The sequence below is a fragment of the Myzus persicae genome, unplaced genomic scaffold (assembly GCF_001856785.1).
Source record: "Myzus persicae strain clone G006 unplaced genomic scaffold, MPER_G0061.0, whole genome shotgun sequence".
Lineage (NCBI taxonomy): Eukaryota > Metazoa > Arthropoda > Insecta > Hemiptera > Aphididae > Myzus > Myzus persicae.
In genome coordinates, this window is record NW_019101330.1 from 448,376 (window position 1) to 474,573 (window position 26,198).

At 31.6% G+C, this 26,198-nt stretch overlaps 3 protein-coding genes across 5 annotated transcripts in view; all 3 read left to right on the forward strand.

Moving 5' to 3' along the window:
• LOC111028659 lies at positions 1–3,268 on the forward strand. The gene is made up of 3 exons (XM_022307390.1): positions 1–109; positions 424–1,072; positions 3,197–3,268. Exons 2-3 carry the CDS (start codon positions 464–466, stop codon positions 3,266–3,268), a joined length of 681 nt encoding a protein of 226 aa, XP_022163082.1. The 5' UTR covers positions 1–109; positions 424–463.
• Positions 3,269–4,630: 1,362 nt separating this feature from the next.
• Positions 4,631–9,998, forward strand: LOC111028663 (alpha-taxilin). Of its 3 annotated transcripts, none has more exons than XM_022307397.1 (10): positions 4,631–4,951; positions 5,755–5,881; positions 5,949–6,242; positions 6,332–6,478; positions 6,546–6,752; positions 6,842–6,970; positions 7,060–7,218; positions 8,286–8,595; positions 8,676–8,956; positions 9,738–9,998. In XM_022307397.1, exons 2-10 carry the CDS (start codon positions 5,828–5,830, stop codon positions 9,771–9,773), a joined length of 1,617 nt encoding a protein of 538 aa, XP_022163089.1. In that variant the 5' UTR covers positions 4,631–4,951; positions 5,755–5,827; the 3' UTR covers positions 9,774–9,998. The 3 variants fall into 3 exon arrangements, with proteins under 3 accessions (XP_022163089.1, XP_022163087.1, XP_022163088.1); XM_022307395.1 differs by having other exon boundaries at positions 4,633–4,951; positions 8,286–8,619; positions 9,738–9,897; XM_022307396.1 differs by having other exon boundaries at positions 4,634–4,951; positions 6,546–6,740; positions 8,286–8,619; positions 9,738–9,897.
• A 12,636-nt stretch (positions 9,999–22,634) lies between these two features.
• Positions 22,635–26,198, forward strand: part of LOC111028661 (prostaglandin D2 receptor) — a 30,263-nt gene continuing 26,699 nt past the window's right edge. The window contains exon 1 of the mRNA XM_022307391.1: positions 22,635–24,342. Coding sequence (XP_022163083.1) covers positions 23,926–24,342 — 417 coding nt within the window. The 5' untranslated portion in view covers positions 22,635–23,925. The remainder of the gene's footprint in view (positions 24,343–26,198) is intronic.

Sequence of the window (26,198 nt, forward strand, 5' to 3'; positions counted from 1 at the left end):
AATGGATAACACGCCGAGGGATTACTTATACGTCCCAACGCTACAAGCTATTGATTTTTTCCGGGAATTAAAACATGAACTACTGACTGGCACACACCTACAAACAGTAGTAAGTGATACTATAATACTAGGTTGCTTTAGACAACACGTATTAAACGCAAATAACCGAATGACGGCACCAATGACAGATAGAGTTTTAAATTTGATTATGACACCAGTGACAGCATTCATACACACAATTGTGGATGATGCAGAACCAGACCGATCTGTATGCCTAACAATAGGCGTGATCATAGACCAATTAATTCAGTCACGATTGTTGGCATTAAACGAATACGATGACTAAACATAGACATAGTAATATAAAAACTAGCTACTAACACATTTTAACATATTGAATTTAATATAAATTATTTATTTTAGTTCCCAGGTTTGTTTCTTCATAGTGGATTTTGAATTCACTATGATCAATAAAAATGACGTACTATTAGTGTCCGGCGTCATATCAAACAGCTTAGACAAATATAAGCCTGTAAAATTTGAGGGAATACCTCTCATACCTACTAAAGATGTTAAGTTGAGAAGGTTCCGGCGCTGTGACTTAAACACCGTTGTGCAAAACATTAAGAGAATATTTTGGCATAAGACAGAATTGATGACACCATTGTTGGAACAGTTATACCTAAGTGTTAACATGCAGGGGGCCTCAACCTTGTCTACAACTTATCTTCAAAAATATTTACACATACCTGAAAGGGAACCAATAATAGTATTTTGGAATGGATCAATGGATATGACTATAATTAAGCATTTAAGGTTAAGGGGAATACTTAAATATTTAAATTTAACAGCATATAGCGATAAAAATAATAATGAATTTAATTTAAAATTAACAAACGTAGAAAGTAAGGAACAATTATATTCGGGATACATAGGAACAGTAACTAAAAATGGCAGGATGTTGAATTTACTTGAGACACATGAACTAGTGTGTAATATAAATCATAATATAACACATTGTCATGATCCAGTGGCTGATATAATTTTAACAAAATGTATTTTTAATTATGTTGTAACTAAAATTAGACCTATTAAATTATATAAAATATGTAAAAGGGAAAAGAAACGAAAAGAAAAAAAAGAAAAAAAAAGGCATAAGGGTAAATTTAAAAAATGATAATATAGACAATAACAATTAATATAAGTTATAAAAAATATATATAAATATAAATATATATATAAAAAAAAAAACAACAAAACACATGAGATGTGAGGTAAAGGGTTTCCTATTAATATACATTACATTTATTCTGGAGAAAAGAAATTCATTGAAGAATTAAAGAATATCATAGGCAACAAAGTACATATATATAGATATAAGGAAGATAAAATTCAATCGATATGCATATGTCGACACTTATTAAAAGCAAATAAAAGGATTAGTCAACCTTTTGAATTTAAGAGACTAAATAAAATAACTAGGAACATCGAACTATTTATGAAGGATCATTGTAAGGGGGAGTGTAAGGAACTTCTGAAATTAATCAAAATGACACAAGACTCTAGAGTCTAGATACATACTTGATAACCCAAAATAAATTTGAATTTAAAAAAAAATATATTTATATTATTAAATATAAACATACAAATGTAATAATGTTGAATATAGTATTCACATAAATTGGTGAAGGATTTTAAAACATTTATACAAGGGAAACTAACACTTATTATTATAATCATTATTTTATAAGAGAAAAATATCATTCATATTATATACAAATACTAACACAATTACTTATTTAAAACGTGAACTATGGAACCCGTTGTAAATGGCATAAGCCATAATAATAATTATAATAAAAAAAAAAAAAATGTAAATGAAATAATAATCCGTATGTTGTCACACATTTTAACTAATTTCTCAGACTATGAAATTGTAAACTGTAATGAAAATATGATGTAATGTGACAATAGCAATACCTAACTAAGAAAACAAATTGTAAAGATTTCTGTCTTGCAGACATAAACCTTTTTTTCGCGGGGAGGTGTTGCGGGCCTTGACGCCCTAGGCGCCCTATTCGCTATATTTAATATAGAATATATTAACATTAATGTTATTACGGTCTTGAACTCCGTATATGTGATTAGCACAAATATTATAATGATGTAATATAGAATATGTACTATCTGCACCTATCCATGTAATAAATCACTGGACAGGTACACGACTAGAAATCGTGGACACGAGTCGCTATTCTAAGAATCGGCAACAACAACCAAAAACACGAACACATACAAGCTGCACGTGCCGCCATCACTTATAAGGGAGCCCGTGGGACAGCCTGACTAGATGTATCATAGCCACGGAGACCAGAGCAACTTCTCGTCACACGCGCACACGCTATTATACACTTACCATACTTTCTGTCCTAAATAAACGTTATTCTACAGTTCAATTTGGTACTTGTAACTTGTTTGATTTTTCTCTAAAGCTTACGGCTTTTGGAGCCTTTGAGATTATGCACACAACATTAGAGTAAAACCTTCACAATTGTATCCAATATTAGCACAAATCTACGACTCTGACCATGCAATAAAACCTAACTTAACAAGCACTTACATTTAACAACAATGAGATACTTATGACGTACCTAGTGGTCGTATGGAAAGGTAGTACCGACGACAAAATTCTGAAATTACTAAGCGTACAACCCACCGTGTTAACTTTTCGAGGATGGGTCCAGAATAATGACGGACAATTTTTCTTACAACTAATAGAAATTGAAATGAAGTGAAAAATCGCATCACATCCCATAGAGACTTTTCTTAAACAAGGACGGGCACTAAAATTAAGGAAAGCCCATAACATGATCTGAGTAAAGCCACGAAATTACAGAGGCTAAGATTATGAACATTTAATTTATTTAAATAAAAATTGTTCATCAATTCTGAACTACCAAACTGCATTGTTTTTTTTGCGTCAAAATTGTACCACTGAAAAGATTTTAGTGTTGATTTTATAATCTGGTTTGACCACCTATTCTGTGATTGAAAGATAAAGGAGTGACATCAGTACATCACCCTATCTTCTCTACATCATAGTATGTTGATATTTCATTTAAGATTTGCCTAACTAATAATACCTGTATTCAATTATTTCAGAAACCAAGACACCTAATAATTTAAATTTTGAAAGTTTGGCAAAAAACTGAAGAATTGGATTGTAAGTTTGTTCCTTATTCCGATAGAAGAATTAAAAGACGAATAAAGTGGATTGAAATACTAACTGAATTGATATCAATTAACCAGACTGTTTGTTAAAAAATGTCTTAACTTTTCTAAAATATATATATATATTTTTCTTTGCAAAGTTTTATAATTAAATAATAAATTGGCTTTGAGCTAACCTGGGAGCTAAATCTGCTTCTATGATGAGGACATGACTACATGAGCAACATCAGTCGCAATTTCTACAGCTTCTAACAGTTTTCTTTATACTTTCTGTATCTTCATTTATTGGGAACAGTATGATGCCCACAAATACACACGTGACTACATGTGTATTTGTTGCTTGTATCAAACCATTTATACTAATTATCAGAAATATTAAATTACAAATTTGGAAATTAAACGCAAAGGTTATGTGGTGTTAAGGCTATAAGAGGAATATGTGATTGAGTTATTGACAAATTCTGTTGGAGCTCATCACTACTAATCACTGGCAACTCCACAGCGGACTGTGGTCCCCACTCATCACGTAGAATTGCTGTAATTAAAAACAACAAATCCTTCTCAAATCACTTAATAGTTAAAATATTTTGATCTGAAAAATGATACTGATTCAAAATAGTTATACATTTAATAATAAAAAAATAAATTCAAGAAAGATCAATAATATATTGTACTATATTATAATTATATTATTACTAAGTATATTACATAGACCAATGGAAAAGAACTGAAAATGAAAAATGTCCTTTTTTGGACTCTATTTACTGATGAAAAATTTGACCAAAATGTTTTTGAATATTTTTTAGTTTTATCTTAAACCTAGTTTTAACCACCGGTATTCTCAATACAACTGCTTAATAAAAAAAAAAAATCATCGAATATTCTCCCTTATGAGACATTTTTGAATATAAACGTATTGGGCTTTGCAGTGATAGCATATTATGCATATTAGCCTCGCCAATCCTACAGCAGACCTATTCGTGTATAATATAGGCTACAAGTTGGGGGGGGGAGGGGGAGTCAAGCTACAGTGTCATACCGAAACATGGGACATTGGAGTTCGAAACGAAGAGCTGTGGGATTGGCCAGATTTGTAAACGCAGTGTTGGTTGCATTTGTGAATGCAGGACTTTCTAGTCTTATCCGTCGTACAGCAGACAGTAGTGTCATAATGTGTAAATAATTAGGCTGTGGTACATCACAGGGCTCGTACGACCGAGCCGATATTTGCACGGAACAAGGAATTTCGAATAAAGGCGGCGACGGTGCACAGTGTTACCATTTTGTGGGCGGGTATCGCGGGCACCGGCGCGCCGGCTCGGGATCCTCGTCCGTCACCGGGACCAGCCGCGGCCGCCACTACCTGTCGTCCAGTCCCCTCCACCGCTCAGCAACAGACCCTTTAGATACGCGCACATCCGAGCACGACACCGTATATTACACATATATATTTAAATGTATATATATTAATAACAATACATACACAGTGTATATATGTATATCGGTCCGACGTTACCCGTCCCGTTGCTTCGTACGGGTCTGTCCCGCACCGACCGATTACCGTTTTAGGTCATTTACCAGTGCATTATCGCCCAGTGCCGTGTACCAAGTCCAGACTCGGCATTTTTCTATAGTACACGTTCCGCCACCGCCCGATCACGAGGACGAAGACTACGACGACAAAGTGCAAACATTAATCATCCGGCGTGCTTGCATTTTGGTCAGTGAACGCGATAATATTATTATTTATTATTACTATTATTATTATTATTATTATTGTTGTTATTGTTATTTTTGTTATTCACGATCGTTATTCGCTATTTACCATCGTCCATCGCGTCGACACCGCTCAAGTGCTCGTCCCTCGAAACTGTTAGATCCCTGAGTCGTGTCCACCATCGACACGCGTTCGGTTCGCCACTTTTGGGTCCCCGGACTGATTTTTGGGTGTTGTCGTTCGCTGCTCTTTGGCAGCACATCCATCTAAGCATCCATCGTCTCGTTGTCCCAGCTCGATAGAACTGTGAGTCGCCCGTTGCCACACGATACCGGTTTCAGTCCCATCAATTTCAAAATTTTTCTCCAGTTGCTAGTTTCCAGACAGACAATCCACACACTGATAGGGGTGTAAAGTATTTTATACTTTTTAGTGCTACTGAAATGCATGTGTGTACAGTAATCAGTAATGATCAATATTTCCGTAGCACCAAGTAAGGGGATAGGTACATATCGTATATCCCCGAAATACTATGAAAAAACTCAATTACAAACAATTATACTATCTGAAATTGATCCTATATTGTGTTACTGCTATATTTATTATTATATTATGATCATCAACTTTACAGAAATATATTGTGTGTTCAAATAGATAGTTCTAAACACAACATATTAATAAATGGCACTAATGGCAGTAATGTCATTTCCAATTAATTTTTGTGCAAATAGCTCAAATGTATAATAAATTAATATACCGTGCTGTCACGTCCAGCTTTAAAATAATGTAACATTTTTTGTTTTCAGTCTGAAAATATTTAGATAGATGCACAATTGCAGTTTATTTTAACACTTAAAATACTTGGTTTATTTTATTGACATGGAGACTACACCTACCGTGTCAGAAGAACCTTCTGACACCAAGACTGCTCAGGTTAGTACAATTGTATAAAGTTTTTATTGTAACTGTAGTTTTATATTAATTATAATTTATTTTGCAGCCTAATAATCAAAAAATTACGTCATGTGCGTCCAGTGCAGTAACGGAAACTTCGCCCAAACAGGCAGATGCTGTTGATAGTACAACATCTGTAGCCACTCAAGCTTCAGAGTTGGACATAGCAGATTCAAATCATCCGTCTAACGATAAAAACCGTAAAAAAAAAGATCGTCATTTAGCTCAAGCATTGAAAACTGTTTTGAATAGTATGAATTCTTTAAATACACCCGAAGAAAAACTAGCAGCATTATGCATTAAGTATGCAGATCTGATGGAAGAAAACACTAAGCTTAAGGTAAATTAATTTTTTTTTAATTAGAAGAAGCAACATTAATTTTTTTCAGTATGTATTAATTTTTAATTTTTTTATTCCTTGAATATTAGACTGCTTATAAACAAACTGAAAAAAGAGTATCTCAGGCACTAACAGAACGTGATATAGTCAGAGGTGAAATGAATAAAGCAGTGATGACAAGAAGTCGATTGGAGAGTTTGTGCAGGGAATTGCAGAAACAAAATAAAGCAATAAGAGTAATAATTATAAATTATTAATATATATTTATTTTTATTAATTTGTTAAAACATCATTTTTTTCTAGGAAGAGAGTCTGAAACGTGTCAAAGAAGCTGAAGATAAACGGATGGAAATGACAAATAAATTTCAAAACACTTTAAGTGAAATAGCTTCAGTTATGCAACAAAATAGTGAGAAAAACAACAAGCTTCGAGATGATAATATGGACATGTCTTCTAGGCTTAAGAATGTGTGCGAACAGTATGAGCTTAGAGAACAGGTAAATGGCGCTGTAAGCACATAAAAGTTTATTATTATTATTATTGTACAGTCTTAACTATGAATTAATTCTTAGTATAGAAAACTTGTTAATTGTTGTAGCAAGTAGTTAAGTTAGCTAAACAAATTGAGCTTGAGACCCAATTATGTGATGCTAAGCTAGCCAAAGCGAACATGGAAATCAGTGTAGAACGAGAAACTATTTTAAATGAGAAGACCCATTTATTAAAGGTTTGTAATTTTGTATTAGTTATTTGATTTTACTTATAAATTTATTAAGATTATAATGTTACATAATGTATTTTTTTTATTTTCTAAAGGAAATACGGCTATATCAAACCAGAATTGAGGAAATGCAGAATACTGAAATAGACTTGCGAAACCAAATTTCCCTGTATAATGAGAAATATGAAGAATTTCAAAATGCTTTAGCCCGAAGCAATAAAGTTTTTGCTGGGTTTAAAGGAGACATGGAATTAGTGAGTAAAAAAAAAATATATATAAATACACCCATCTTGTCATGGCTATTCATACCTTACTGACCGCTTCCAAATAGTGAAGATAAATATTATTAAATGTCCAAAAAGTTTAATACTTCATCTGATGTACCCAAAGGCAATCAGAAAATGTATCATCTTTGTTGTTTTGTCTTCAATTAATATCTTGAATTTGAATAATTCTAAATACACATTTATTTCATTCGGTCGCCGCAAAGAAAAAATACCTTCTAATTATAAAATTGGGGATTATAACTTCAAAAAAATTGTTCATGGTTCAGGAGTAACATTATCCAAAGACTTAAGCTTCACTTTACATATTAACTTAATAATTAGTAAAGCTTTTCATAATTTGGGATTTCTGAAAAGAAATTGCTCTGATTTTAATCATCTTATGTGTTTAGGTCTTATACTTAATCTCTTGATAGATATATTCTTGAGTTTGGCTTGGTTATCTGGAGCCCAACTCAATTTCTTATAAATGAACTTGAAAAAATTCAAAGACAATTCTTCGTATAATTGCTCATACAATTGGTTTGGCTGATAAACCAGTAACTGATGTCACCTTACGGTGCTAAATCCTTACTTTAGAAGCTAGACGGCTTAATACAGACACCAAGCTTTTAAATAATAAATTGACCTTCCTGATCTACTGGTACAAACTTTTCTCAAGGTGTCAGCTTATAATGCTATTGGTCTTGATTAGTTTTTACCAATATAGGCAAGATTAATTTTGTTAAAAAATCTTGATTTTTCTACCATTATGTTAACAAATCTAAGATAAATATTTACTAACCATTAACTTTAATTTTTTTCTATATTTAATGTTGAATTTCAATCCATTACTAAATCATTGTATATTTTTATCATATTGCATAGAAATATCCTCTTGTACTATTCTTATATATTGTCGACTTAATTCTACGCATGCTATAGTTCTTATTGTTGTATGCTTGTGTATATCTGTACCTCATTAACCCGTCTAGTATATCACTTAATAAATGAACATATGTGATTGATTTGTGTTTATTGTATTTTTTTATTCACAGATGTCCAAAAAAATAGTAAAACAAGAAAAAGAGTCAGCTAGTTGGAAAATGCGTTATGAGCGCTGCCAGCAACTTTTAGATGAAATTACTGTTGAACGCACTAGAATGATCAGTGATTTGTCCGTAGCAACTCGACAATTGAGTACCTTGCAAAAATTATGCAGAACTCTTCACTCTGAACGACAGACACTTTTGTCTAAGTTGGAACATGGGAAAAAAACACCGGAACTGCCACCAGATGTGGTATCTGGAGATGTGGCTGAACGTTTTACAGAAGCCAATATGTGTGCAATGGCGGAATGGTTTGCAAGTACTGATAACGCAAAATCTAAACGTAATTAAATCTTAATTTTCGACCGAATATGTACTCATGTCATGGTCACATTTTAGCGGAACAGTCAAAAGAGACGCTACAGTCAGTTATTGAAAATCAATTGAAATTGTCTAAGGATTCAACCGAGCAGCAACCACCTACAAATGGAGAAGATATGTCGCCAGAATCTCCTTCATCATCTCAATCACATACGTCTGATGAACCTGCATATGATACCGGTGTAAGCAGTAGTTCATCAGTTAATGGAGACAAAATAGAATCTGTTGTTGAAAATAATGTTGAAAACAAGTCAGCTGATGAACAAGAGCCCAAAAAGGCTGAAATTAAAAAAGCCAAGGTAATTATTATTCTATACATTTAATTCATAATTTGTTCCTTTATATTAAATAAGAAATAATAGTCGAGAGAAATCAATTTGAAATAAGTATACTCAATATAGTTTTGCCTAAAAAATTACTTGAATACATTTTTTCTTCAAAACGTTCATAAATTTCCACAATAAGTAAATGTAAAAACTTATAATATCAATAAAGTACACATCAATGCCAATAGTTTTATACCATTTGTTATATGTTGTAATGTATTATTGAGAAAATGGCAAACTACACATTATTATAATGATACCCTTAAAGATAATTTTTTAAAGGCCCCAAAATAAATAAAACAAATTAATAATTTCAAAACAATTAACAATAACAGGATTAATGTTTCTGTTGTATCTAATGATCAGAATTGTGTATCAGTTAGTTTTTAAATAAAATTATTGTCTTTCTGGTTTGAGAAGTGATGTCGGTATTGTGGAAACACTTTTCATAGTGCAACCACCAATGTTGATAAAGTATATCGTGCAACTTAATTTAATCTTTATTTTGAAATTGAATAAAATCTAATTTTTTTTTTATAAATGCGTTCATTTTTAGTTTGAATACTTTATTATGGATTGAGTAAGTACCTTAAATTAACATGTCACTTTGTTTGCCATCCATCTAAAATACATAATGAACTTTACTACTGAAAAAAAACTACCTGCATCTAATACAATGCCAAATGTAAAAATAAATCAGCTGTACATTACTCGCCTGACTGCTATATTTAATTCTGTCAATTGAATGTTTCAGGAAACTCAATCGAAACGGAAGGCTAAGAAAACGTAGTAATTTTTGTCTTTCTTTGACATGTAGTAGTTCACTAATACTAAATTTATGAGTTGAAACTGCCAACTGTATCTGTGAAACAGTGGATGTTTCTAATAAGCAAAATTTTTATTGTTTTATTTTCAAGCCATTATTTATCTAAAGATGATTACTTGTAATCATTTTTAATTTTTAATTAAATTAAGCTATATATTAAATATATGAAAACAAAAATTCTATTATTAATTATTATAATGGTATTAATTTACATGTTGTAATTATTATAATATCAGTTATCATTTGTTTATATAGCTTTGCCAATTTTGCTTTTATCATAAAATGAAAAAAAAATAATAACAATAAAAAAAAATATTATCTAAACAAAACAATTTTTTTTAAATTATTTGTCTTGTGTTTTTAAATGGTGCCGAAATAATATTAAACTATAATGTATTATTTAAAAGGTATCTTATATTTTATTGATAACCTCATATTATAAAAATTATTCTTGGACTATTTTCCTTTCCTATTAAAAATTAAAAATTGTTGTTTTTAATTTTAACAATTTTGGCTATAGAACAAGAACTAAAACTTTTGTTGTTATAAACTTGCAAAATTATAACATGTCCAGTAGCTGATCTAAAAGTGGTGGAGGTAATGGACAATTTTAAATTATGAATTTAAAATTATCACACAACTTTGTCCAATGTCCTGTGTATACAATTCAGTTACTCTTATGGTAAAAATTAACATATTAAAAATATTGACAACCAACGCACTCTGATCACAGATTAAATTACATTTTTTTTAACTGTGTACAGATCAAGTGTATCCGTGTATTTTATTCTATTCTGTAACTAAGGAAAGGCATACCTGCAGAGTATATGCATTTTGTAATAGAATTGGGAAAATATTAATCAGTGTGAAATTAGAATAATAAGTTTGTTGCTTATTAAACTAGATTTTCTAATACCTACACTGTTGATGAGTTCATATAATAATGGAGTTAAAAATAATAGATATTTTCTTCAACAGTACCTACAATTATTAATAATTGTCATCTAAAAAAAAAATAATAATAAGAAATTCACGCTTAAAGGTAAAATAATTGAATACTTCCCACTGTTTAAAAATGTTAAATAAAAGTAGTAATATTAATAGTATTAATAGTCACAGTATTTCACAAACATTTTTTGCTCACGTTACCTAGGTATTTTCTAAATATTTTAATTCAATCTACACTTTACATTCTATAATAATAACATTTAATTTATATAGTTACGTATATCGATTAATCAGAGATACTTTTATATCTTAAAAACACCATAATCTATGTTAAAGTTGGTTTAGTATGTATAATTAAAATATAATTATATAGCAAAATAATATAGGTAATACTATATTCTGATGTTTATGGGTAGCTTAATGTATTGAAAATATTTATGTTTTTACTAATCTAATTTAGTAATTATTTTATTTAACTAACGTTTAATTTGTCTAACTTTTTGTTTGTATTGTAGTTGAGGTATAATAATTTATATAATATGTTAGAATTTCATGAAAACAAAAAAAAGATGCATAAACATATTTTTGAAACACATACAACTATTTAATAGTATTTTACAACTAGGGAAGTATTTAGTCAATTTGAAACTAACAAAATACTTTATCAGTAGGCATACTTCATATTATTATTGCCCCCAACCTAAGCACCGCAAATAACTGAAGTTCATAGGCTAAAACAAACAGAAAATTAATTATTACTCATAATACTTATTATTTATTACTTTTTCATATTTATATAATAAGTTGACAATTATATTTTCAATGTAGGCCCACGAGCATTGATAATTGAAAGGTTCATTATTTCCAGCAGTTTTCAAGCGCACTATGATTCTCATGAGAGTGTTCACCACTCTTATCAATAAGAAAAATGCATCAACAATTTTTGGAGGATTTGCTTAACTTCAGTAATTTGCTATGAACATTTCTATTTCATGCAATGTGAACTTTAGCAAAACTAAAGTAACAAAAATACATAGAATTAATATGAAATAAATAAATATTATAGATATAAAAACAAACGACTTAACATTAACATAGTTGCTAAGAAGTTGTAAAGAAGTTTTATGAAAGTGATTAGTCAGGACTAGGATTTATAAGCAATATAAAATATGCATTTTATTTTGTTGGAATATGCTAAAATATAATAATTTAATATTTGAATTATATTAATATTATTATGAATTTACCAATAATTTCCCAAACTATCAATATGTGAAAGAGACGCATCTTCTAATATTTTAATACATATATATGTATATATACAGTTGCTTTATATGTAAACTTAATCAAGTTGGTCTGGCTTTTAAATACCTATATATCAAAACCATTTTTATCATTTTTTTTTGTCAGACAAAATAGCTGATATACTTAATGAGCTTGTAATGTAATACGGCACCTAGCGTTTTACACTATACTCCATTTATCTTAAGATGACCTATACCAGGTGGCGGAAAAAAACACATATGATTTCTCCAGTAGTGGTTATTGGTACCTCTGCTTCCACTCACCAATCCGTCACTCATCAACACCACTGCAACTACCGTTAACAATTACACTTATGGTATAATAATATAAAGTAACGCATAGCAATCAGTCGCGTACTCACAAACTGGTGTACTCTCAAGTTAAATAGAATATACTTTCCTTGAAATATACCATAAATCATAAATATATGATGTTTGCAGTTAAAATATGCAATGATATACTTTATACTTAAAATATGAAAGCAAAAATGATCATACCTACTATGCATCAATATTGGGTTATTCGCCTGACTTACCAAAGTTAGACTTAGCAAAAAGAAATATACCAAAGCATATAAATCCTAGCTCTAGTGATTACAATAAATAGTTAAGTCTTGCACTATCAGTATTTTTATAAGCTATAGAACATGGTTAATGAGAAAAATAAAAATTATGTGATTTTAAATGATTATAATACAACTATTATTTAAAAAAAAAATCATTTGTAGAGAAGGATTTTTATGTATAAATGCCCAATGGTGTTTTGTGCAGTAAAAATACAGGGAAATACTCTTAAAATATTATTTAACAATTAAAAAAAACGTGACTGGTTATATTATGATTAAATGTTAAACCACAATGCTTAGCTAATAGCGCTACAAGAATAACTAAAAAAAAACTATTAATGTGTTACATAAATGTGTAAAAATATTATTGGTACATTTTTTTGTCATCTTAAAATTAGAAACTATTAATTTAATTTTTGTACCATAATAATATGTTAATCTTGATAATTTTATAAAATAGTATACAATTATTAGCACATAATTTCAATATTATTTAGGTACAAATCAAACTTGGCTTTTTAAATATTCAATTAATTATATGATTGTTTGTAATTTAGTGATTATATTATTTAGTAATAATTAAATATCCAACAACTAATATAGTAAATTGTTAAACAAAAAAATTACTGTTGCAATGCTGATAATTTTTTTGTTAGCTCTTTGAGTTGATGATCCATTCAAATTAGAACTTGAAATATGACTCAATGGTTGAATTTATTGCTCATAAGTCATAATCAAATGTTCATTCATTCCATCAATGGTAACATATTTAAATGTCCACAAACTTAACCTAACTTGATAATTCTTGTTTGATATTTTCCAAGGATGCTGTCTTAACTCTGAAACACTGCATTATAATATTTGTAGAAAAGTTGTGAATAATTGAATCTTTAAATTATATATAATATGGTGTATGTATACATACCGTATCTATAAACAAAAAATCTGAAATTACAAAATAACTTCTTAAAGTTCCTGAATTAACTGAACAGCTGAAGAATGATGCATCTCAAGAATCAAGATAAGCCCAAACAGGTATCAGTAGTTTTGGAAAATACTTATTGTAAAAGCGATGAAAAATTGAATCAATGAAAGATATTATGAACAACGATTTTGGTTTTTGAGTAGCACCTGAAGATGTAACAACAAATGGTGTCAGTGACACTGACGAACAAGTTAATTCTATAAATGGCGATAGAATCTATCAAAGTTATTCAGGATGATACTGGCCACATTGAAATAGATTTAGGCTGGTTCTCACAATGTCCGGTTCAGAGTCGGATAATAGAGCTGATGATAGATTTGATTAGGTACCGGCAGAGTTCCGCCGGTTAATAAGTGTCCGTTCAGTATAACCGGTCATTGTGAGAACAGTCCTTAAGAACTGTAACTGCTACCACTGGAGTCTGCCATCACCACCATTAATGATGCCTCAGTTGTTGGACAAGTTGCAAGGAGCCACCAATCACCATTACTATATTCTTACCAGGGCCGCATTTAGAAATTTTCTGATGAAACAAAACGCATTAATATAAATACAAATTTAATAAAAATTTAAAAACTTGAAATTTGCAGCCCCCTCCCCTAATACGGCCCCGATTCTTGACCGACGGGAGGGAGCTAGATCATGGTTAGGTCGATAACTCTCTCTTTAACTCTTAGTGGTGAAACCGGTCCTAACTCCTAAGACATAAGTAATAACTATTAACTAATAACTAATAAGTCCGTCAACTAGATAAGCCGTAGGGACATGTTCTAAAAATAGGAGAGACGGCCCAAACTGATGGATTTGTTTACACCACAGAACACTTTGACATGTGGCTTGGCACGATCGAAACCGTATCGTCAGTGGTGGTGGTCGTAAATACAAATTTAGGCGGACAAAATAGAAAAAAAAAGATTAAAAATCAGGCATTTTGCACTGGATATTATACCAGTTAAATAATATATATATATTGAATAATATTTATAATAGCCACTGGGCTGTAATAATTATCGTAGTAACGATAACCACTTTAAAACGCGATAACTGTAAACATAATTCTAAATTTGTAAGACGATTAGAGACAACGTCATGTAGCAAATATTTTACAAACATTACGGTTGAGTAATAAGATAGGATACCGATGTAAAAATGTAGCGATGGAGACCGGAAGACCGAGACAACAGAGTCGGGCTTGGGGTGGTCGGATTTTATTTCTGAAAACTGTTCTGAAATAGTTGTTTGTTCTACTACCTACTAGTAATCGATCGGGGCAATTTTTTCTTTCACATATAAAAAGTCTCGATAGTGCAATATTTAAAATCAAAAACTTTTTAGACATTTAAAATAGTTTAGATTTCAGTACCTACTGGAAAATAACCTTCAATCAATGACTAATAGATAAATCAATTAACCAAGATTTTTTTTCAGAATTAAGATTTGACCGTTTAAAGTATAGCTTGTAAGCATTATTAATACTATTGACAAAAAAAAAAATTACTATTATTTTGTATAAAGCTCCGCTATTTATTTTACACACGGTCAATCAGAGGTACACCCATGGGAGGTGGCTAAGGGGGATTCAGCCCCTCCCATTATTCGTATTATTGTATAAATTTTGTATGATAAAAGGCAAAGCCTAGATAAAAGAATAAGTACAAACCACGATACAGAGAAGATAAAGTGACACCACTTGTAAATATTCCGGGTGCCAATTTCGACGGCGTTTGATAGTACCGCCAGATCACGGTAGGTAGCGGCACCATTTGATCAGAGGGGCCTGTTTCTTCTGTTTTTTGCATGTTAAACATGCGGGAGAAAAGATTTTCTTTGTCGTAAAATAATATAACTAATATAAGATTTTGAAATTAAAACTTACAAGTGTTGTACTTGACTCATTATCGTTGCATAAATTATGTTTATACTTCCATGTGTTCGTTGAATAAATACTGTTTTCAATAATTAAAATAATGGTATACCTATCATTGACCTACACACACCATTATATTTATAGGTCTATGGTGCTTAGTAGCTACTATTTACTAAAATTTATAATTATCAATCGATCAGGACACATTTGATTATATATTTATTATAAAGTTTAGTAGATTAGGCACGTAAATAAAGTAGGTATATAATATTAAAATACATCAAAAACTAACAAATAAATAAACAATTATCTAAAAATCAAATTACACTTCAAACCTTAACGTTATTTCATAAAATAATTGAAGTGATGGTAAGTTATCTTATGTCTATAATGAATCATGATTTAGTCATTGCATTACTTAGTAAATAATTGTATAAATACATTTTAGATTCTGAGTGGAGCAATAAATTTACCTATTGATTTTTCAATGGGTGTGTGGTTTGTTTTTGTGTCATCGTCTTTAGAGGCTGTAAAGTACTTTGATTTTCAGTTCAAACATCTTTTCTGGTGAGAAAATGAATCTAGTTTGTACTTTGAGGGATCAAAAGTAAATAAGTTACAGAAAAACCATTTTTTAACAAATTGGATTTTGATTTTTGGTATTACTTTATAAAATATAACTATTGACACGTTATCATTTTTACCTGATGTTTATGTTAGCATCTACAATACACCATACAATCTTCAAAATATTTCAACTCTTATTGAGCTATTCATATATGCATCAGAATATGTCGATTTTTATTAGTTTTTTTCTATTAGCTAGTTATAATAAATTACAATATTAAAATATATCAATAACTTATTGACAACAAAATAAACTAAATGTAAAAAATTGTATTTATTTTTTCAATTAATGTTCAAACCTATTTAACATAATAATGTAATATAATACAAATATATGATTAATATAATACATTTTCCGCTTGGTTTATTTCTATAAAATATATCGAACAAATACAACATTATAGGTACAACATATAAAATAATATTATATTCCACCTATTTTTTATTCATACTATGAACATTATATTTACATTTAAATACATTTTTAAATATTTAATAGCACATTTACGCGTTACAATTTGAAATAAAATAGACCCCCGGGCGAATGGTGCCGTACTCAACGGCTGTTGAGGGATTTCCGAACTCCTGGACTGCCGTACATTTGGCATCCGTTTCATTACATTGTGATTTGTGATGTAAGGAAGTGGTATCACCTTATCTTCTCTACATCGTAGTACCATAGAACATCGAACAAACCATAGTACAAACCGTGATATTTCCATAGGCGGTCCTACGGATGCAGCCTCTGCAGCCTGTGCTGCACCTGACATTACAACCACCACTTTATTTTATTGGTTGAAATCATATAACTATTCATAACTCATAAGAAACTAAGGGTTAAGATAATCGAGAAAAATTAAAAATCGGTAAAATGTATTTAATATTCTGAAAATTTTAGATAATAATGATGAATATTATAAAATATGCAGGCATTTTACTTATTTTATTCCTGCGTCTTACATCCATCCATTATCAATATAGTGTACCTACATAATTAATGTATTACATATACTACTATACAATTTATATATAATAATTAATAGTATACCTACTTCTTATTACATTCGTTATGGACTGAATTGAAAAAGTAACAATTCATTACGCATTACTTGTAACAGTTCATTAACAAGTAACAATTCATTACACATTACTTTTTGAATGAAAAAGTAACATAACGTGATAAAAATAATGTCGGGAAACGCGAATTATGTAATTTAAATAAACATATTTAATGTAATATAAGTAGGTAACGTAATTAGTTTCTTATCGAAAGTAATTTACCCAACACTGGATAGTTGTTAGCTCGTAGATCTGATGATCAAGCCAGAATTAAAGGGAGGAAGACTCTAGGCTAACAGTGGTATTTATAGTCAAGCGCGATCACATCTATAATTATTAGTTATCATAATATGAAGAAAAACCAAGTTCGGAGGAAAGGAAATTACTAGTTTACTAGTTTCAAAAATTATATATAATAGTCTAAAGTAAATTATGGTTCATTGATACTCAGTAAATCTAACTTCGTACACATTCCCAATACCCCTAACATTTAGAAATTAGCCATCTATGCTGCACGGCTGCACCTGAAGTAAAATCCTGGGACCGCCTATGGATATTTCTGAAAACTATTTTGAGGAAACAATTTTGCGTATTATCATTTATCAATTATTTGTACCTAGAGGTTATTACGGTTACGGGATATAGTACTAACTAGTAACTACTAACGACCTACTACTTAGTATAAGGTAACGGATGTCAAATTTTGATTTACTTTGTTTAGTCCCCCCCCCCCTCATTGACAAATCCTGGGTACTCCACTGCAGTCACTCGCACAAAATGTGATCACTTACTACGCACACGGCACATAATTATTTTACTCGATCCCTCGCATGCACCGCAAGCATAGAAAATTGCCTATATTTAACTCCTTAAAAACATTCTGTATTTTATAATCTATACCACACTCCATGACCGTTACCGCGAATATTGGGTAGGTTCTGTCAAGAACTTTCAGCTACCGGTTGACAGTAGCACGTTAAGATACCTCCTCCTCTCCCCACCAAGCCTCGCATAGTTGATTTAACGACAATCGTGTCTACACCATAATAATAACATGTCTTTACCAAGACTTCAACCAACCATTATAAAAAAACAACCGTCAGATTTGCACACTTTTGTTCTTGTATATCAATTAGACTTATATACTTATATAGTGTTGCCCGCATGCAGTTATAGGTATAAACACTTTTTGGGAAATTTCAACTCATTCACATTAGCAACACATTTTTCTAAACTAGTATCAACAATTATTCACACTACAGCTGCTCACTAATGACACACACCAAAAATAGGGGTCGCAAATAATAAATAATTGATGACAGGTCTCAACTAATAATTCAATTCGAGTTTCAGATTGCTTAATTTTTTTTAAAAGCTTATAAATACGTTTGTATACCTTGATCTTGAATGTTTAAATTGCATTGAAATAATATTCATGTTTAAAAATCCAACGTAATGTATTAAATCGCAATCGAAAAATGTTTCAAATTTTAAATGTTTTCACCTTCAATACGCGAACGAAACGTTAAAGCTTATGCATGACTGGTCTCGGCAGTCGTGCGAATAGAAATTGCAGGAATACAGAAAAAAAATTTCAGTGTTGGGGGTATGGATTTGCATGTCATAATCAATCAAAACCGTTATAATGAATGAGTGAAAATATTTTTGTTTAACATTTAAAGGTGGAGACAGGTGGGGGAAGGGGGTGGATCACTCAAAATCCACTGTACATTACGCTTGACGCCGTGCCTGTGAATATTAATTTGTGATATTATATAATATTTTGATTCATATAAAATCTATATGATTTAAATATAAGCTTATAGACTATATACTTTTAGTAGACTAAAATTATACAATTACAGTGATTATTACAATAGTAATAGCAATAGTAATAGCCTGCAATAGTTATTTGAAAATCGTGTAAAAATTTTAAGACCATGTGTTTAATAGCAACAACAATGTTAAAAAGAAACATAATATTATGTAAATAACTACTCGAAAATATGATCGGACACTGCCATAGCATATATTTTATATTTTGTCAATTTTAAAATTAAAAAGTTGAAATTTATATACTTATTACGAAAATTAGATTTTTTTTTTAGTTTTATTTTTATTCGATTAGGTTATATGTTTATTGTTCTTGATGATTATGGATTGAATGTTTTGTTCAATTTCATATTTTATACCATAGTGATTTGTACATATTTATATTTATTTACATTTTTAATTTGTGTAGTTCCTAGAAAACCGGTCGGCGTGAATATTTTTATGGATATGGTACGAATAAATAAATAATTTAACTTTTAAATGTTTCCCCGAATGAATAAATTGTATTCGATTTGAACAAAGAATAAAATAATCTAATATTTTATGTATTATAATAGCCGGTTATAAATGACTCGTAAACTTGTCGAGCATTAATGTTCAGCTTGAAATTTTAAATTAGATTGGTTGTTGAACATTTAATTATATTATATATAATTAATTAATCGATTTTTACTGTATCATCTTGTTGTGTGAAGTAAAAGTATGTCATAATAAGTCGATGTCCATTTCATGTAATCGAATTATATTGACATTATAAATTATAAATTGACAGCATGTGTAAACATCATTTCATAATTTATAAATTTATAATATAATTCATATAATTTATACATTATAGTATCTGCAGATTATAATTCATCTATACGGTGTAGGTATATTATGTTCTAGATCTAGAATGTATTGAGAAAAAACCTAATATCGTTGTTTGTTGATTTTTCATAAGTAAACAAAATTATATAAATTAGTACTTAGGTATATTATCAGACTAATCGGGTTCAGTTTTAATGGTATTATAATGTTGGTATACGGTGTATTATTGTAACTCCCATACACATTATAGGTTGAGGAATTTACTTATAACTAATTTTACAGCGAGTAACTTCCTATAGGTATCTACCTTTAGATACTTGGACTCGTAGTGTCATCACATACTCTCCATTATCTAAAAGATAAGTTAACCAGCTGACCCTCGTGAGTTTTATATTTGAATTAGCGTTCAAATTTTAATATATTATTAATAAAAAAGTGTTATATTTTGTTTTTATCATTAATATGAATAGTGTGTCAAATTGTGCGTAAAAAGTTAAAAGCTAGTCAAGTCGTAGGTATATATATTACTTTTGGGCTCCGCTAAAAGAAAAAAGAAAAAGCATGGGAAAACCAGAGTCCATTATTAATTGGAGTCCTATCTGGTTGAGATTATTTGGAGACGAAACATCGAAGGAGAATATTCATTATTCATTTGACAACATATCGAAAAATATTTCCGAAAATTGGACCACGGAAATAATGAAAAAATAATAGTATCCCGGAATAAGGCTATTCTGGAAAATTCAGTTCAAAATTCAATATGTCGGACGTGTTTCTATCATCTCCCATAAGAATCCATGTAAAATTTCTTTTGATTTCCTTCTGTTTATTCTGTGTTCTTACTATTAAATACATTCTACAGCATCTTTTTTTGAAAATGTTCTCCCACTCTATATGGGAATTAATCATCAACCCCATGAAACCCGTCATAATGAAATTTTATCTACCCCGAGCAGAAGGAGGGATATGAATGATATTAAATTTTTAAATGGCTTAGTTTCTAGTGTTTCTACTGTAATTGATTCACCTTGCTATCCATAACAGGTTTTTGCGTTCCTGGAATAACCCACTCTCGAAACCCTTATTACCTATCTTCAGTGACAAGAAATTATTTAGAAGATGACCCTCTAAGGATAACTATGTCTTTAGTTAACAGTTAATCTAGTCACGATGATTCTTTCTTTCAGGTTTTTTCTATCGTTGTATTTAGTCATTATAAGCGTTTATTAGGTTAATGTGTAATAATGTATAAATAGTATATAATTAATAATATATGTATAATTAGTACATAATATTGTGTATTTTAATTTATAAGATAGGTACTCAGTATGTTAATATGTTTAATGCCAATAAACATATTACGTTACCATGTACATTTCATTAATATGAAGGCACTAAACCGTATGGCGTTTATGGATAAAAAATAAAAATAAAAAATACTTTTATATAAATGACAATTTATATGTGTGTTTTGTTTTAACAGAAGGGGGATATAAAGTCAAAACCTTAAGGAAATTGAGACTCGCGTTATAGTTGCGGCATCGGGAAGTAGCCGGGATAGCGGATTAAGGTAGTAAAAGTTTTCAAGTATCGATTTATATAGGTTTATAACCTATTAGATTATGAAATTGGGGGGGGGGGTCAAAGGAATCCACAATTATAGTATCCCCCATTTTAGAGGACTAGTTTCGCCTATATGGGCATAGAGGTTTGAGATCGATTTTAAAAATGTGACTTTGTGATCGCACTGCAGTAATAGTTATCTATTCATATTATTATATATGCATAATAATATTAATATTTTACTATAATATTTACAAGGCTGTTTAAGTTCATGACTTTTTTACAACTCAGTTAAGAGTTAGTGCGGATAAATGAGAAAAAGTTAAAGTTAATTTAGTTTTTGGTTAACATCGAGTTAAGTTAAAAGTTAGTACTCATTTTTGTAAGACTTTTTATTACTACGCTTGCGTGCTTTATATTTTACCAACCCAAAACTAAATTATAGACAATTAATGTTTATATTTTCATATGTACCTAGCATGTATTTCATTGAAGTTTATCGTTCTGAAAAAAAAACAATTGTCATCTATATAATACGTTAGAGATTGGAAAAAAATAAAATTTTTAACTTTAAACGATTTACGGTAAATAGTTTTTGACACGAAGACGAAATCGACTGAAATATTGAAATTTACCAAAAACAAAACAAATTAACTCGACTTATTTCTATTAAAACGAACATCAATTAATTCGTCGATTTCACGTCAGTTCAAAAACGAATTTATTAAGTCGAGTCAATGAAATTCCAAAAGTAGCTGTGCAGTCGAGTTAAAAAGCTAAAACAAAAATTAACACGAAACTTTTTAACTCTCTAATGCCCGGCCTTATTAGTACGACAGACGACGTGGCGATTGGCGACCTGCAGCGTATAGTATATATAGTGTAAGTAAAATGTATATAATATTAATTATTATTATAAATACACGACGAGTGATGCAGCGTTCGCGCCTTATCGCCACTATATTTCTCGGGGTCCAGCAGTCGGACGGTCGTCGGAGATAAGACGCGTTTATAATAGTGCAAGTCGTATTATAATCTATATGCGCATAGGTACTAATAATTTTATTATAAATTATTGTTGTAATATACGATAAAAATGCGAACGCAATAATTATTATTACACAGTACGAAAACCGCGCAATGTGTTACCTATACCATATATTGTGCATCGATGACTATAATAATATTATACCTAGCCACTATAATAGTATACGATTAGCTGTGGCCAGTCATAATTCGGTTAGCCTCAATGTCGGTCGTAGGCATAATATAGTGTACCTATTCCGCGCGCATAAAGGTTAGCATAAAATAATATAATATTATATAATATTATATAACGCTATATTATTCGAGTCCACCGTATAATTATATTTATAATATTATGAATAACATTATGCGTCCTGCCAAAACAATGTGACGACGACGACGACGACGAGCTTGTGTGTGCGTTCATCGAATTTCGGCGATCATGACGGATATTTTCGCGGCAATATAGTGTCGAATTTCGAGATGATTTTTTTTTCGTTCTGCGAGCCCAAAACTGCAGTAAACCCGGAGCTATAGTATCGCATAATCGTATTTGAGATCGATCGAATGTTTATATAATATTCTGTATGTATATATGGTGTGTTATTGGTATTATATTATAGTGTTATTATCATCGTCGTCGAAAGTTTTTAAATACAGTGAAAACCTCGCAGTGAATACACCGCAAACTTCGTCATAAAAATATACAACTTCCAATAACCGAAAGCGTGTCGAACAGTGTTTTAAAATCGTGTCGTGATAATTTGCGAACAATCGCTCGAGTTTCGAGTATTATATTGTACCGCCGCAGTTGTTAATTGTTGCCGACGGGGGTTGAAACCGAACGACGACGACCGTTTAAAAAGTTTGTCGCACATACACATACACGCGGATACCGCTCGTTTAAGGGTGGTTTTACGAGAAAAGCGTCGAATCCACGCTGCAGCGATTTCGATGAAAATCGCTAAAAAACTTTCCCGTCTCGATTTATTAGCGCGCCACTAAGTATAATTATAGCAATAACTGTATACGAGTAAATAATATTATGATATAGGATAACAGTTTAAAAAAAAAAAAAAATCAATCAATAATATTACGTATACTCGCGAAATGGACTAGGCAAAGCGATATATTACGATCAAGTACCCGCTAGACGACCGCAGTGGCGACAGTGGCGTCTGAGGGGGTGCGGTGCAGCGCACTCGCATATTTATAACGTAATTATCGAGTACGATAAAACAACGACAACGACAACGACAACGACAACGACAACAACAACGACAACAACAACAACAACAACAACAACAACAACTGCATAATATCATAATAATAATAGTCAGCACACGCAGTAATACGTGAACATAACACAACGATATAGAGGGGGTCGTTAATTATTGTTATTATTATATTATATCGGCATATGTCGAGCGGTGCTTAGCCGGGAAGGGGTCGGGGGCGGCGAGGAGATAGCGCGCCGGTCGCCACGCGCGCAGAACGCGACCGCGGCGCAGAACACGATCGCGATCCGATGGAGCTGGCCGTGACGAACGCGACCGCGTCGTCGTCGCCCGCGACGCCGGTGTTCCCAGTCCCGTCCGGCACCCGTTTAACGAGTTCCGGATTGCAGATGGGTGTCACCGGGCTGTACGGGTTCGGCATATTCGGCAACCTGTTGGCGCTGTTCATATTGCACCGGACCCGGTCGAGCAGCAACCAGAAGCACGGGTTCATGTTGCGGTGCCTGGCCACCAACGATTGCATCGCCCTCACCGGCATGCTGGTCCAGATGTTCGTGAGCGTCGGCTGGCCGGGCACCAGGAACAACGTGTGGTCTTGCCGGATCCGCGTCCTGTGGCGGTTCTTCGGGCTGGGTTCCGGGTGCGTGGCCATCGTGATGGCCGTCGAACGCTGGCTGGCCCTCACCAAACCGTTTTTTTACCAAAAGGTGAGTACCTATATGCATATGTATCATACCTGTTGCTGCTGCTGCTGCACGTGCGTGTATACCGTGCACCCGGTTTGATTGGGTCAGGCGGGGTCGGGTTATATGTGGAAACTGCCCCTGCATTTCTCCTGCACCTCCCCACCAGATCCACACGCTGCACCCAAGTACGCCTGAGTATTAAGCTCGTCAAATACGCGCTTACAGGGGTTGATTTTTATTTATTGATACATTTCAGAAGTTTTGTTTAAAAAAAAATTCAAAGTATAAATTTCTGATAAATTTTATAATTTCAAGGAAATAATGTAAAAAAGAAAGCTAGATGCATGTACACTTATGATGCAGCACTCATCAAAATGACCTTACTTTGAAAATATATTGAATTATAAACTGCAGTGCAATGGCCCTTAATAAAATGAAAATATAAAATTATGACATTTTAGAAACATTTTCTATTGATATCTTTAGCTTTTTTTATATCAACGCATAAATGAAGGGAAATAGCCATAACTACAATAGCGTGAATTTGTTAAAAGAACGGCAGAAAAGTTCAAAATACATTAATATATAACTGCTGCATCAGGGGGCTCATATAATATTTTCGTTTCAGTGCACATTTGTTAAAGTTTTTTGCCGCTTACTTTCATCTAAAGTTTAAAAAATGTTCAATATATTTTATATTTTGTGTGTTAGAAAAATTTAAAAATTTAATATTGGTGTCTCTCAAATAATGTGTATTATCTCGTTATTTGCAAAGTATTTCGGCTAAAAAGGATATGATGTGATTTTAGCTAAACCGATGAAAAATAATGATAAAATATTGATTTGGAAGTATCAGTGAAAAATAAATTACGAAACAGTTGCAGTCGGGTGCTCTAAACATTTTCGTCGAAACATTGAAGTTGTGAGTATAGCAGCAACTTAAATGGCGGTGTCTTAAATGACTGGATTAATTATTTAATGATTTCAACTTTCAATCTACTTATCTATTAAAAAATGTCGTTCAGTGGATGGGGCTGGAATAGTCTTTTAATGCTTCGATTTGAAAATTCCGAACATAACACGACGAAAGAAATATATGTATTTATTTAATTTGTTGACTTGAAATCGCAATCAGCTCTGCTGATTAAGCATAGCCAAGGGCGAGGGCAGCAGGGGAACAATTATTGCCCCCACCCCACATGTCCGTGGTGAAAAAATGTTGAACGAAATCTGGAATTGGGCTTAAAAGTTTGAAAATACACCTGGTTGCCCCTCACCCCCCGATGGCATTTCTAGCTACGCCACGGGGCATTAACCTGTATTATATGCTATTATAACAGTAAATATTAACCTTATTTAGTTGGTTAATTTTGTATACGACGAACAAGTGAGTGCAAATTCGTAAGTACTCAATAGGGCGGGTCTAGCTAAAATAAAATGTAAATACGCTGGAGCGGAATCACACATATATATATATGCATGAGACTAGCTCAGTATGAATAGGTACATGACATTATATTATTATCATATTGTTACCTATATTACGTACTCAAGCTTGCCGCACTTTTGCGTCTGCGACAACAATATTTAATATCGAAAAAGTCAACGGTTCCTCATTCCGACCGATTTTAATATATTAATACACGTTCGAATTCTACGAAAATAATATATTATTATAATCTGTTATACTATTACATTAATATAGTGCGGCGAGCGGTGTTGTTCACGATTCGTTCGTGTTTTCGTATTATGTGTATTCGAGTCGCTCGATGGGTGATAACAAAGACAGATTTACGCACGTCGATTATCAGGATGCAAACAAGTAGTTTCAAAGTGTCATAACCAAGCAATGTAATAAAATCGTAATCAAAAATTCG